The sequence below is a fragment of the Salmo salar genome, chromosome 19 (genome assembly GCF_965601325.2).
Source record: "Salmo salar chromosome 19, fSalSal1, whole genome shotgun sequence".
Taxonomy (NCBI): domain Eukaryota; kingdom Metazoa; phylum Chordata; class Actinopteri; order Salmoniformes; family Salmonidae; genus Salmo; species Salmo salar.
The window spans coordinates 69,009,662-69,024,299 of NC_138309.1; the positions used below are offsets into that span (position 1 = coordinate 69,009,662).

The 14,638-nt window shown below is 40.6% G+C and overlaps 2 protein-coding genes across 3 annotated transcripts in view; both read right to left on the bottom strand.

Moving 5' to 3' along the window:
• Positions 1 to 6,902, bottom strand: part of LOC106579408 (integrin alpha-X) — a 63,209-nt gene extending 56,307 nt beyond the window's left edge. Inside the window, exons 1-2 of the mRNA XM_014159297.3 lie at positions 6,754 to 6,902; positions 1,171 to 1,279 (exon numbers count right to left, since the gene is read on the bottom strand). Coding sequence (XP_014014772.1) covers positions 1,171 to 1,279; positions 6,754 to 6,796 — 152 coding nt within the window. The 5' untranslated portion in view covers positions 6,797 to 6,902. The remainder of the gene's footprint in view (positions 1 to 1,170; positions 1,280 to 6,753) is intronic.
• Positions 6,903 to 8,061: 1,159 nt separating this feature from the next.
• Positions 8,062 to 13,506, bottom strand: LOC100194624 (aldolase a, fructose-bisphosphate 1). 2 transcript variants are annotated; one of them, XM_014159238.3, is made up of 7 exons: positions 13,276 to 13,506; positions 11,687 to 11,805; positions 10,997 to 11,263; positions 10,434 to 10,594; positions 9,279 to 9,537; positions 8,814 to 9,013; positions 8,062 to 8,546 (listed from the first exon to the last, which is right to left on the bottom strand). In XM_014159238.3, exons 2-7 carry the CDS (start codon positions 11,796 to 11,798, stop codon positions 8,454 to 8,456), a joined length of 1,092 nt encoding a protein of 363 aa, XP_014014713.1. In that variant the 5' UTR covers positions 11,799 to 11,805; positions 13,276 to 13,506; the 3' UTR covers positions 8,062 to 8,453. The 2 variants fall into 2 exon arrangements, with proteins under 2 accessions (XP_014014713.1, NP_001133181.1); NM_001139709.1 differs by having other exon boundaries at positions 11,687 to 11,850; positions 13,276 to 13,321.
• Between the last annotated feature and the right edge of the window lie 1,132 nt (positions 13,507 to 14,638).

Here is a 14,638-nt window from a genome sequence, read left to right on the forward strand (position 1 = left end):
ACAGCTTACCATGGTCAGGACGTGACTATATATAAAGCGATTTATCAAGCCAAAATTTTGCTAGAACGTTCTGGGAGTGGTCTGAGTCAGGAGGGGAAAACTTAAAAATATCTGTTATTAGCAGAGAGGTTTGGAGCTCTCTTTCTTTTTGGTCTATTACCTAATTTACCGCCTGGTGATGGCACCAGGCAGACCAAAACTCCATCCCACCAAAACAGGCTGAAATTTCAGACAGCCTTTTCACACAGCTCTTACACTGAAAGGACATTATCATCAGTTTCACAGTATTATTCCAACATCATAGTGTGGAAATATGCAGTTTATTAGGTACATCCATCTAGTTCTGGGTTGGACTCCCATTTGCCTTCAGAACAGCCTGAGTTCTTCAGGCATGGAAACGTTGTTCAATTGGTATCAAGGGACCTAACGTGTGCCAGGAAAAAGAATCCCCACACCATTACACCCCTGCCACCAGCCTGTACCATGGACACCAGACAGGATGTGGCGATAGACTCATGCTGCTTATGGCAAATCCTGACGCAACAGGAACCGGGATTTGTCGGACCAGGCAATGTTTCATCCACTCCTCAATTGTCCAGTGTTGGTGATTGCGTGCCCACTGGAGCCACTTCTTGTTTTTAGCTGTGTAGTCATCTGCTGCAATAGCCCATCCATGACAAGGACCGACGAGTTGTGAGTTCTGAGATGCCGTTCTGCACAACACTGTTGTACTGCGTTATTTGCCTGTTTGTGTCGCGCCTGTTAGCTTGCATGATTCTTGCCATTCTCCTTCGACCTCTCATCAATGAGCTGTTTTCACCCACAGGACTGCCACTGACTGGATGTTTTTTTGTTTATAGCACCATTCTTGTGCGTGAAAAGCCCAGGAGGCCGGACATTTCTGAGATACTTGGACCGGCACACCTGGCACCAATGATCATACCATGCTCAAAGTCGCTTAGGTCACTTCTTTCTCCCATTCTAACATTCAATCGAACAGTAACTGAATACCTTGATGCTTGTCTGCCTGCTTTATATAGCAAGCCACTACGAACAATTTTTGTGTACCTAATACACTGGCCGCTGAGGAAAATCACATTTTCGAAAAAGAAAGAAAAAGTCAAACCAAGTCACTAGACTTATCTCCATGAGCTATATGCTTTCTCTTACCTTGTTGGGTTCCTCTGTTCCACCTTGTATCCAAACCCAGCAGCAGCAGGTTCGCTGACATACTTCCAAGCCACAGGGTCAATGTTAAAAGCCAAAGCACCTTGAGGCACTAAGCAAAGGAGAAAATATATCAGAAACAGCATTACCGCAACCCAAACATTCCACATTTTCTTTCAAAACATGTATGAGAATCTATTTAAGAGTGTAAGATATTGAAACCGATCTCAAAAATCGATCTCAAAAACTTGACTGGGACAGCTAGTGGAGGTTGGTCCTCCCTCATGTTAAATGGCACCAACCGCCACTGATTGGAGGATATACACAGGTATACGCCCTATACCAACTTTTTTTTCAGTGGGCATTGCCTATACTCATTTCTTAATCCCTACTGTTGCATATCGAAGTAGTGTAGTGGAGGTATACAACTTATTAATTATGTAGGACAACAGAAAAACATGCACAAAGTAGCCTACACAATCGCAAAGCACATGAAATATATCCACGTGTGCAGCACACATTAATTTCACACCTAATTTCAACGGAATATCATTTGCAGGCAGAAAGAGCGTGCAGCTCTCAACTGGTTGTTGCATGGAGCAGCTCACAAAAGAATGACATCGGTAGCTGGTAGGTAGGAAAGTCGTTTCAACTTCTGGTATCGACCAGTAAATGCTAACTTGAAAAGGTTTGGTCCATAGTCTTGGTTAGTAGGCTATTTGCGATGCACAATTCATTCGTCATGAACATTTCTAAAGGCTTTCCCAAAATCCCTTCCCAATAAAATGTTGACTACAATGTAGGCCAACCTGACAGAATTATATAATGCTGATTTGTATCAATGGGGAGAGCATTTGTTTTGCTCATTCGAATTAAAGGGCAACTACACCCTGCAAAAATATTTATTTAAAAAAAAATCCCCGACTTCAAAAACAGTCTCCTGATATGGTTTAAGCATTGTTGTGGACTTAGAACATACATTTGTTATTTGTTTATGATTTGAGAGTGAAAATCTGACAAATCTATAGGAAGACAAAGGATTTTTCACACAGGGCGCATTTCTCCAGGCACCACAACACCACTGCATATGGCAGATGGAAAGACGGCAGTCACACACAGCATGATGATAAGCAGTCCATTCACTCGAACATAATAAGCCATTAGGTCAAAATCTTAAGAATACAAAAACACAACCATTAGGCTAAGCATTTCCCAATCAAAATGTACAACTATTACTTCCCATTGCAAAAAACTTTTAACGTTTAGCACACAAAGTAACAGGTGATCTAAAGTTTAAATGCAGCAATGTTTCACACACAAGTTGTTTTCAAAGAGATGGCTATCAACAGCATTACAGCTGCAATGAAAATCACAGTTCCACTCAACAGATGATGATAATTTGAAACTTAACTTCTTGTTGAAAGTTAATCTTGAAAAGGGAAAAGCTAACAAATTAGCAACATCATCCTCTTTGATAATACCTGCTGCAGCCGCTGGAAACTAGCCTACAACAAAAGCTAGCTAGCTAGACCGTGGGAAAACTACTGCTCGCTATTGCACAGTGACCTGTTGGCCGAGAAGACAAAAGTTTCCATACGTTTTCCCATGGTCTAGCTAGCTAGCTTTTATTAATGTGAAGTCAATGTGATTGGTTGACTCCACTATCACTCCAACATTTTTCCCTAATACAGTTGAATGGCAGATGCCTTTTATCAAGCTTCTGAACAACTAGCCAATGACCATAGACCACCATATAAAATCCTGATTGGATCTTTTTTTCTATTCTCTTTCCTTTCTAACGAAAACTGAATAGATTAAATTAGAACGTCTTTGAAAAGAATAATCTAATTATTAAAATGTTTATTATTTTATAAATCCTTTGTCTTTCTCTGAAAGCGTAGAAGGCCCACATTGTTCCCCACTGTTTTTGGGTTCGTAATAATTTGTGGAGTGGCTCCATTTGCCCTGAGCATGCATTTTTTCACCATTCTTATTGTCTAAAGAATCTGAACGTTCTTCTGAAATATGATCACAGAAATACTGGACTTTTTGAACTCTTATTATGTTGGCGATAAAATTCCAAACATGTTCTTGAATTGGACTCATTTTTCTGGTCTCATTCTTGACTTGGTCTCGGACCTCTTGTCCCCCTCCTGGTCTCGGTCTTGAATTGGTCTCGCCCCCCTCCGGTCGTGGTCTTGACTCAGACTCGAATCCCTCCGGTGTTGAATCGGTCTCGCTTTAGGTGGTCTTGAACATAACACTGATGTCTAATAAGCATTTACATGCATGAATTGATGACCTCTTGGTGACAAGTTGCAACACAGTACACCCACACACTAAACCATTTGGCAATATATACTGAACAAAACTATTATCGCAACATGCAACAATTTCAAAGATTTTACTGAGTTATAGTTTATATAAGGAAATCAGTCAATTGAAATAAATTCATTAGGCCCTAAACTATGGATTTCACATGACTGGGAATACAGATATGCATCTGTTGGTTACAGATACCTTAAAAAAAGTTTAGGGCGTGGATCAGAAAAACAGTCAGTATCTGGTGTGACCACCATTTGCCTCATGCAGCGTGACACATCTCCTTCGCATAATGTTGATCAGGCTGTTGATTGTGGCCTGTGGAATGTTGTCCCACTCCTCTTAAAGGGCTGTGCGAAGTTGCTGAATATAAGTGAGAACTGGAACATGCTGTTGTACATGTCGATCCAGAGCATCCCAAACATGCTCAATGGGTGACGTGTCTGGTGAGTATGCAGGCCATGGAAGAACTGGGATATTTGCTTCCAGGAGTTGTGTACAGGTCCTTGCAACATGGGGCTGTGTATTATCATGCTGAAACATGAGGTGATAGCTTATGCCTGCCCACAACATACACATAGCTTATGCCTGCCCACACCATTACCACACATCCACCACGGGGCACTCTGTTTACAATGTTGACATGAGAAAACTGCTCGCCCACACGACGCCATACAACATTGTCTGCGGTTGTGAGGCCAGTTGGGCGTACTGCTAAATTCTCGAAAACGATGTTGGAGGCAGCTTATGGTATATAAATGAACATTTACTGTAATTCTCTGGCAACAGCTCTGGTGGACATTCCTGCAGTCAGCATGCCAACTGCACGTTCTCTCAAAACTTGAGACATCTTTGGCATTGTGTTGTGTGATAAAACATTTTAGAGTGGCCTTTTATTGTCCCTAGCACAATGTGCACCTGTGTAATGATCATGCTGTTTAATCAGCTTCTTGATTTGCCACACCTGTCAGGTGGATGGATTATCTTGGCAAAGGATAAATGCTCACTAACAGGGATGTAAACAAATTTGAGACAAATATGTTTTTTGTGCGTATGGAACATTTCAGGGATCTTTTATTTCATTTCATGAAACATGGGACCAATACTTTACATGTTGTGTTTATATTGTTATACGGTGTACTGTGTATTTTATTTTATTTTATTTTTTATTTTTATTTCACCTTTATTTAACCAGGTAGGCAAGTTGAGAACAAGTTCTCATTTACAATTGCGACCTGGCCAAGATAAAGCAAAGCAGTTCGACAACACACAACAACACAGTTACACATGGAGTAAAACAAACATACAGTCAATAACACAGTAGAAAAATAAGTCTATATACAATGTGAGCAAATGAGGTGAGATAAGGGAGGCAAAGGCAAAAAAGGCCATGGTGGCAAAGTAAATACAATATAGCAAGTAAAACACTGGAATGGTAGATTTGTAGTAGAAGAAAGTGCAAAGTAGAAATAAATAATGGGGTGCAAAGGAGCAAAATAAATCAAATAAATAAATACAGTAGGGGAAGGTAGTTGTTTGGGCTAAATTATAGATGGGCTAAGTACTGGTGCAGTGATCTGTGAGCTGCTCTGACAGCTGGTGCTTAAAGCTAGTGAGGGAGATAAGTGTTTCCAGTTTCAGAGATTTTTGTAGTTCGTTCCAGTCATTGGCAGCAGAGAACTGGAAGGAGAGACAGCCAAAGGAGGAATTGGCTTTGGGGGTGACCAGAGAGATATACCTGCTGAAGCGCGTGCTACAGGTGGGTGCTGCTATGGTGACCAGTGAGTGGAGATAAGGGGGGACTTTACCTAGCAGGGTCTTGTAGATGACCTGGAGCCAGTGGGTTTGGCGACGATTATGAAGCGAAGGCCAGCCAACGAGAGTGTACAGGTCGCAGTGGTGGGTAGTATATGGGGCTTTGGTGACAAACGGATGGCACTGTGATAGACTGCATCCAGTTTGTTGAGTAGGGTATTGGAGGCTATTTTGTAAATGACATCGCCGAAGTTGAGGATCGGTTGGATGGTCAGTTTTACGAGGGTATGTTTGGCAGCATGAGTGAAGGATGCTTTGTTGTGAAATAGGAAGCCAATTCTAGATTTAACTTTGGATTGGAGATGTTTGATGTGAGTCTGGAAGGAGAGTTTACAGTCTAACCAGACACCTAGGTATTTGTAGTTGTCCACATATTCTAAGTCAGAACCGTCCAGAGTAGTGATGCTGGACAGGCGGGCAGGTGCAGGCAGTGATCGGTTGAAGAGCATGCATTTAGTTTTACTTGTATTTAGGAGCAGTTGGAGGCCACGGAAGGAGAGTTGTATGGCATTGAAGCTTGTCTGGAGGGTTGTTAACACAGTGTCCAAAGAAGGACCAGAAGTATACAGAATGGTGTCGTATAACAAGAACATATAGTGTAATTAATGCTTATATTGTAGCAAGTCTTACAATACATTATGTGATAAAGGGGCTGATGTTTGTGCATCATGGACAGGTTCATAATTACACTATGTAAGTTTCATGTGTAAAAGCTTAGAAACATTTTCATAGCTGTAAGCATGCAACACTTTCAATAATACTGGTATAGCCCTCTATTAAGGAACTAGAGAACCCAACATGGTCTGAGGGAGGCAATAACCTGTGACTTCATCGAGTTTCCTACCACAAGGTTTCAACATAAAATGTACGCTTGCATTTACTTACACCCACACATTATATGGAGATAGATTTCTATGGAAACAGGGCTTTAGTAGTAGTGTAGCAAGCCAAAAAGTTGCGACTGTAGTAGTAGTAGCAGTAGTAGTAGTAGTAGTAGTAGTAGTAGTAGTAGTAGTACTAGTAGTAGTAGCAGTAATAGTAGTTGTAGGAGTTTTGTACGAGAAGGAAAGATGACAAGTGAGAACTGAGGATGTCTAAAATGTATCAATGAAACTGCAAAAACTGGCACAAATGTAGCCTGTGGAGATGCAAAACCAAGACTGTAAATATATTACAGTAAGTTTTATGTGTAAAAGTATAATAGTCTCTATCAAGCATTTATGTATGGGAAGACAATCAATCATCTGGGATTAGTATCCAATTGCTACGCATTTAAAGAAGCTTCCCTGACTTATATTCCAACCTCTTTCCAAATGTACATGTTTTATGTCATTGGATGATACCAAAAATGACTAAAAGAAGTCAAATATTGGCAGACTATGGACTGAACATTATTAAAACGGAACATTATTATATCCCGCAATGTTACAGTAAATATATTTTGCCTACCTGATAAGTAGAATGAAAGAGGTATTATCCAATCCATTGTCATTCTCCCATGGACATGCAAATAGAAGGAGAGGTCTGAGTTCTGAGGTCTTAAGGTTGTGTCAGTTTGAAAAGAGGAACTTGATATAGAGGAAATGGCTTCAACTAAAAAAATTTGGGGATAGTTCCAAGTAGCAGCTGAACTGATGGGGTGAAACGCTAACAATATTTTATCCAATCTTTTCCACTCTCTCTCTATTTAGCTTTCCCCCTTTCTCTTGCTGTATAACAGGATTCCCCAATAGGCAGCACGCAGGCCAAATTTGGCTCCCAGGTGATTTTATTTATGGAAAAAACAATAACAAATGTTTTATTTATTTATTATTTTTCATTGTTTGACATAAAATACTGTAAAATCACCAGGAAATCAGCTCAAAGTTATTTCAATTTAAGGAATATTTTCCTAACTATTCCCACGCATAAATAGAGAGGCATATGTGATCGTATCTCATTGTAGTTAAGGTTTGAAATTATTCTGTTTTTGTCAAATAAGATATATATTTCTGAGTCAATTTGCACTGTTTAACCACCCGCTCAAGGAAAATTTGGGCCATAGCTGAATGTAATTATAATATTCCTCTCTTTCTTTCACTTTCTGTCTGTCTTTGTCTGCTGTAGCTCAATTGGCCTTCTTGCTTTGTCCATATTTATCTGTTTTGCTCCTCTTTATCTGGTGTGATAAAGGTTTACAAGTTTGAGGATCATGATGATGACGATGATGCTTATGTAGATAATGATTATTATTATTATGAAGATGACTATGATGAAGCACTTTTATTTGGATACTTTTGTATGCACATTCTCCCCCAATTAATGTATGCAGTCAACAGAATATACAACCATTTTTTTACATAGTCATTTGTACTTTCATAACAGCCCCATGTTGAGGTCAACTGCTTTGCTCTCTATTTGCTGTTAACTGCTGGTACCACCCGGTGGATATTCTTGATAATATTTTCAGTAATTTCTGTTATTACTATTATAAATTCTTACAAATGCCTTATTTGTAAGAATTTGCCTTCTTGTTTGCTATAGTGCATTGTTCAGTGATACTGGTCTTGAGAAAAGCCTTTTTGTTGGAATGTCAACATTAAACAGTCTCTCCTCGTCTTGCTTTTTTTTCCTATGGTAATATTTATCGACATCGACATCCAACAGTACATTCTAAATAAAAAGGAAGTAGTCATTGCGCCGAGCAGGATGCTCAATAATGTTGTGTAAATTGTCAGTTACTTTGAAATACAATAAGGAAGGAAGCAAAGCAACATATTATGGATACATACTTTATTCCATGGCTCCAGTACAAACATTATACTGAGTTAGGTGTTACAGACCCAGGAATAATATTACATGTTGTGTAAAAACACAACGATGGGAATCTCTTCACCTTAAAAAAGGTGTGAAATGGTAGGGAGAGGGAATGGAGGCAGAACACATTTTTTTTGTAATCTTCTCTCTGAAGCAAGAGCCCAAAGAAAGGTTTCCGTTCCTCTCTCTTTCTCCGTACTGAGGTATCAAACGAGTAATGTTGCAGAGGGTCGAGTAGAGACGGCTTCTTAGGAGGTGCCGAATAAGACATGGCACTCCCCATGTGGGGGAGGGTGGCGGGGACAGGGAGATGGTGGGAGGGTTAGGAGAGGGATACTGGTGAGTGTCCATGCCTAATAAGCGTGGTTGGCCACGAACAGTGAATCTCCAGCGGCGGCGCTGTCTCCGGAAGCGACATACTTGCCTTGGCAGGCCAGGCTGTTGGCCTTTGGAAGGAAAGAATAACAACATAAGAACAACATAAACTTGTTTTCTGCTGATATTTTCTAAATGTGGAATTTACATTGTGGCTTCCTATACGTCCATAATATAAACATGTAGCCTCTCTACAGACATAAATAATCGCATTTGAAATATGAGCAAAATATATTACAATATTTTTTATATATAATGCCAAATATATGACAATCACACTTGGAATATATGCACAAGTTTTTTTTCAAAATTTGAAAAATATATTTGGTTATTCATACCAGAGCTCTCTTGATGAACTCCTCCTGGGCAGCCTTGCCGTTCCCAGGTTTGCCACCCCATGCCTTCAGGGCGGATGCCTGGAGGGCACGGCCATAGGAAAACGTCAATGCCCATGGCCTGTGCAGGGGACACTGGTTCATGACGTTCAGGTTGATGGATGCCTCCTCCTCAGACTGGCCACCGGACAGGAAGGTGACGCCTGTGGGTGAAGAGGGGAAGAAGAAAGGTTATTTTTTGTAAAAACCTATCTAAAGAAGATACAACAACACATTGTATATTTCACATACAACACAATTGTATGTGAAATATACACAATAATAAAATATATAATATTGTAACTACATACTGTATGTGAAAGTGCCATATTCATGGTGAGTGAGTGAGGGGGAAGGTGGATGTTTAGAAATGTATATGTGTATCGTGCTGTATATTATGCTGTATTCAGTGTGTTGTCGGCCGCTCACCAGGAACTGCTGGGGGCACGGTGCGGCGCAGGGCCGTGACGGTGGCCATGGCGATCTCCTGGTGGGTGTACTTGTGTGAGCAGGAGTGTCCGGCAGTGACCATGTTGGGCTTCAGGAGGGTACCCTCCAGGTAGACGTGGTGGTCGGACAGAGCCTTGTACATTGCGGCCAGGACCTTCTCAGTCACGTACTGGGTGCGCTTCAGGTCGTGGTCACCGTCGGGGAGGATCTCGGGCTCAACAATGGGGACAATGCCATGCTAGAAGAGGGAAGAGGTCATGAGTACCTAAATATACTTTTAGCCAACGGAGCATATTGTTGACCATGACAGTTAACAGTCCAATCAGTAAAGCCTTAAAGGTGAGTGGCTCTCCTCCTATCTTTCCTCTCTATCCCTCTACAGCATGGATTAGCAACTTTGATGTGGGTGGGGGCCACAAAAAATCTGAACTCATCATGAGGGGCTGCAGTTAATCGCCCCCCTCTTAACAGTGGACAGACAGTGTTTTAGTTCTACACATTTTGTCATGGGGCGGAGAGAAGATTCTGTAATTTTAGAACTAATTAAATGCAATTCTACAAATTTTGGGGCAGGGAGAAGATTTAGTCATTTTTAATAGGATATCTGAGTGAGACTGACTAACAAAATCAGTGGGGGCCCCTCGGCCGGTAATTCAACCACGATAACACGTTTAAACAGCTGGCTGCTAAATTAACTCATCAATCTAAATAAATGTAGCTGACATGGACTAATTGACTATCAGTGACTGACATAACAAAAACTGCTGATGAACAACAAAATAAAAAAATTGCACTTTGTGTATCTTACTATTCTAACTAAGTTGAAACTCTGACTGCCGGGGGCCGCCAGTTGCCCATCCCTGCTCTACACTTACCTGTGTTTTCTGATACTATGATTTTATAAAAGTGTAATCATTTCTGAGGAATTTATTAGAATTTAATACATTTATAATTGCTTATTTCATGAAAGTTTAACCCGCATGTCTCAATAGAGTCAATGATTCTAAGGTAACTTGTGGGCCATAGGAGAATTGAATCCACAGCTTTGCCATTGGTGGCAATGTGCTTTAACTACCCGAGCTAATGAACTAACAAGACCCCTGAGGCCTTAAGAAAGGGCTGTGTGATTCTTACCATCTGGCAGATACTGGCATAACGAGCCAAAACATTGCAATTCTCCATGATGGCCAGGCGGGAAGGGGTGGTGGAGGTGATCTTCAGCACACAACGCCACTTGGCGAAGTCACAACCGTCCTTCTTGTACTGGGCGCAACGCTCATACAGGCCATCCAGACCTGACGGAGAAATGGATTGAAAATAGAGATGAGTAAGGTATCTTGTAAGTAGCCTTGCACAAACCAGAACCTATCTCAAGGCAGCTTGATGTACAAGTACATGACCAGGACAGTAGTCTATTGCAGAGACTTACCCCCAATCTATCTCCTTATTGCCAAGTGAAGATGCATTGGTCCCATTTTGGTATGACTCAACTAGGGATTGAACTCACAACCTTCCAATCTCAGGGAGGACACTCTAACCATTAGGCCACTACGCCACTGAGTATTGTAGCTAGGTTGGAATAATATAAAATCATTTTTGATCTTATAAACAAATGATTGTATGTTGTTGTACTGTATGTATGTATGTATTCCCATTAGTGGGGAATGCCATCGATTCATCCTATTCTTCCTCCTTACCCTGGGTGGTGGTCTCTCCATTGGTTCCAGCGAGGGGGACAACACCTTTGTCAACCTTGATGCCTACAACCCAGCCTCTGGACTTGACGTGCTCGGGGAAGGTCTTGCCGGCATCGGTCTTCTGGTACAGGGTCTCGTGAAAGAAGATGACGCCACCAATGCAAGGACCGGCGCGATCGTCGGCGGTGAAGAGGAGCTGACGGTACAGCCTCCTGTTCTCCTCAGTGTTCTCAGTATTGATGCTCTGGAAGCGCTTGGCAACGCTGCCTGTTGGGGGGAAAGAGAGATAGGGAATGAGGGTTAGACTCACAGAATGAAATAAAACAGATATTATGTTATATCTCTATGGTTAAACTGAATTCCGAATTTGCACAATTCAGTAGTTCAATTGTCCTTAGCCATGTGAATTAAATAAAATGAACTTGAACTGAACTATGAAACGGTTGTAGGATTTTGAATGTAGCATTTTAAGCTGAAGTGTGGTATTACTTGTTGGTTCTCATGAAATGTTTTGAAGTAGGTAATATAAGGTGAAAAAACACTCATTGTGTACATTGTGACAATGTAGTTGATCTGATTATGAGTATGTCTTTGCATGTCATAAAATATGGGTGCCTTTTCTTTCCATTGGTGTGTGTGTGTGTTTAATATTTTGTGTGCAACCAGTTTCTGTTGGCCAGCTTTGCGTACCGGTAGACTCGTCAGCGGCGAGGATTCCCTTGCCCTTGGCGACGATCTTGAGAGCGATGTCACTGAGCTCCTTCTTCTGATCAGGAGTGAGGAAGGGGAATGCGTGAGGCATTTTGACTCTTATCAGAAGGAAGAGAAAGAGTGGGGTGATAATGTTTCAAATTCTGAGGGGAGAGAGAGGGCTTGAGATACACAGAAGCGCATACAGAAATAGATAAGTAGCAAATAAACAGAAATAGATAAGTAGCAAATAAACAAAGGTATATTTTATGAAAAGCAGTCAGTGACGTGAAAAGAGTGTATACTACTTTCACCGTAAAATGACAGTATGTGTAAAGGTTCAAAGAAAAGGGAAGTAAGCTATGGATGAAGAAATTGGCAAGTATTTGCTCTGTCGGTTTGGGTGATTGTCTGTACATCATTCAAATTTACTATTTGTGTCTGTCTTCCTCTTTTGTAATATATAGGCTTAACATGCCCCATAATCTGTTTCTGTTTCTCTGTCTGTCAGTCTGATAGAGTTATATGACTGTTGTTGTCTTACAATAGGTCTGCTTGAGAGTGCTGTGTGACTGTTGTCTGTCTGTTTGAGAGTGCTGTAGAGCTGTGGTTGCCTGTCTGTTTGTCTGTCCATTTGAGATTGCTGTGTGACTGTTGTTGTCTGTCTTTCTGTCTATAATTTGCACGCCTGCCTACTGCATGTTAAGCTCTGGTATCTGTTGCAGCAGCCACCCCCACAGCCATGATAGGCATGTGAATGACTTTTTCCATTTTCTAGTCTCTCTTAACCCTGACCTTTCCATTGGCTGCTCCCCCCTCCTCTCCCCTCCACTACTCACACTACACCTCCTTTATCCAACCCTCTTGTCACAGTACCACTCAATCCAATAGGTCAAACTAAATATAAACATTGGAACACGGCAGCTGTTACCAAAGCACCTCGTGTTTCTCTCAGAGTGGTTATGTAGAAGGGTACTGTGTGTGCATGTGTGCAGCCTCCTTCAGTTGCTAACTCAGATCTATATAGATAACATTATGTGCTGTAGCTGTAGTACAGTACAGTTAAGTACAGTATAGGCTAAGTTAAAAGTGTGCAGCGTGAGTAAAAGCAATTAGTGAGTCATTTCCACTTTTTGGTCTAAGCAGGCTAGCGTAAAGCAAAGAAATAATGATACCTAATGTAGCAAAGCAACATTGTGGTATGCTAGCTTGAGTGAGCATTTAAGAGATTCCTCTTGTATGAATGTTTTTAGCATAGAGATGTGTCTAATGCATGCATAAAATGTTGATTAGCATTGATGCACCATTGATCGTATAATAACAACGATGCTTCTGAAAATTCTACTCATGCATTTGCTCTTGCAGTTTCATATACGTTTTATCATGCCAGCAAACAATGTTTGCAGTGCTCTTTCAATTCTATATCACACACAATATAAAGTGCAAGCAGCCAGAGCTATCCTAGATTAAAATAAATAAATACATACTTTTATTCTTATTAAGATATGATAAATATCTTAGTAAGATATAAGTATTGGGAAAAAACGAATGAATTTCCCTCTTATTAAGATATGATTCGATGAATTTACCTTGGAGGGTTGGTGGAGAGCTGGGAGAAGAGAGGGGAGAAGATCCGACTAAAGTTCGTGACAACCTCCTGGCCTGCCTGGGACACTTTTTATCCTCCTATTGTGACCCCTCACATTTCAGCCGCCGGCTAAAAAAAGAATGGCAAGCAACCGGAGAAGGGCGGTGGCATTAAAAAAAAAACGGGTTAGTGTAACGCAGCTAGGCGTCCCATGCTATCTGGGAAAGGGCAAAGAGGGAATCAATGGGCGATGAGCAGGAGATGGTGAGAGGGAGAGAAGGATGGTGAGGAGAACAGATAAGAGTGGGTGCACATTAAACAATATGATACATGCCATTTAGCAAACAGTTTTATCTAAAGCGACTTTCCATATGGTGATCATCATTACGTTGCAAAAACCATGCTCTACCAACTGGACCATATAGGAGTAAAAAGAGGGTAATATGAAGCAAAATCAATGGAAGAGAGGGGAAAATATCTGAGAGGCCATGGGATGAGAGGGTTGGGGAATAAATGTAGACAAATATTCAGGTTGGAATAAAACTATCAACGATAGAGAATCAAGGGCCTTGAGTGAAAATATTTTCTGTCTGTCTATGTAGAAAGTTTTCAATGGAGATGCTTATGACAAGTCGTATAAGGTATTAAAAACCACATCGTTTCAAAAGGTGGAAACTGCATGTAGGCGTTCTCCTACCAGTTTGAATCAGGAGTGATTCTACTTTGGTAATGTCTATTCAAATGAGATTCCTTTTCCTCCATCTGAAATACTCAATAAAACGCTCAACTCTCACAATAAGCCTGCTTTATTTTGCATGTTAATAATACATTTCATGAATAAGAATTTATAAATTTCATAAATAAGTATTTCATTATTTGTAAACGTTTATCAGCATTACAATTCATAAGCATTTATAACATTTATAATGAATGAAGAAGCATTTTAAACATGTATAAATATTCATGAACATTTACAATGGCTAAATAATGAAAGTTATTATAAACTGTAACTAGTTAAGTTATTATAAAGTGTAACTAGCTAACCAGCTGTGAGTTCACAGAGTTTCACCAGTTAGAATGTTTTGAAAGAGCAACATGGCTAACCTGCTCATAGAAATCCAATCCAGACATGGCAACACTGTGTGATGATCCTTGACCTTTTCTTGACCTTCTATGGCCTTTGCTTGGCAGGACGGGGTCAGGTGGGTGTCTTGGCAAAGGTTGTACATGCATGAAAACATTGGACTTGTCTGACCTCGAGTTTGTTTCACTTTCTGACTCTATATATATTTGTTTGTTTGTGAAGTTTACTCACTGTTTGTTTTTGACACATCTCATCTCCTTTAAATGTTGTGTGGTGTATG

Bases quoted from the DNA above. Each gene is read 5' to 3' on its own strand.
- LOC100194624 (XM_014159238.3), bottom strand. From the start codon at position 11,798: ATGCCTCACGCATTCCCCTTCCTCACTCCTGATCAGAAGAAGGAGCTC. The intron at 10,595-10,996 runs GTAAGGAGGAAG...TTTCTCCGTCAG, and splicing joins TGGAGAGACCACCACCCAGG to GTCTGGATGGCCTGTATGAG. The intron at 8,547-8,813 runs GTATGAATAACC...TTCCTTCCAAAG, and splicing joins AGTTCATCAAGAGAGCTCTG to GCCAACAGCCTGGCCTGCCA.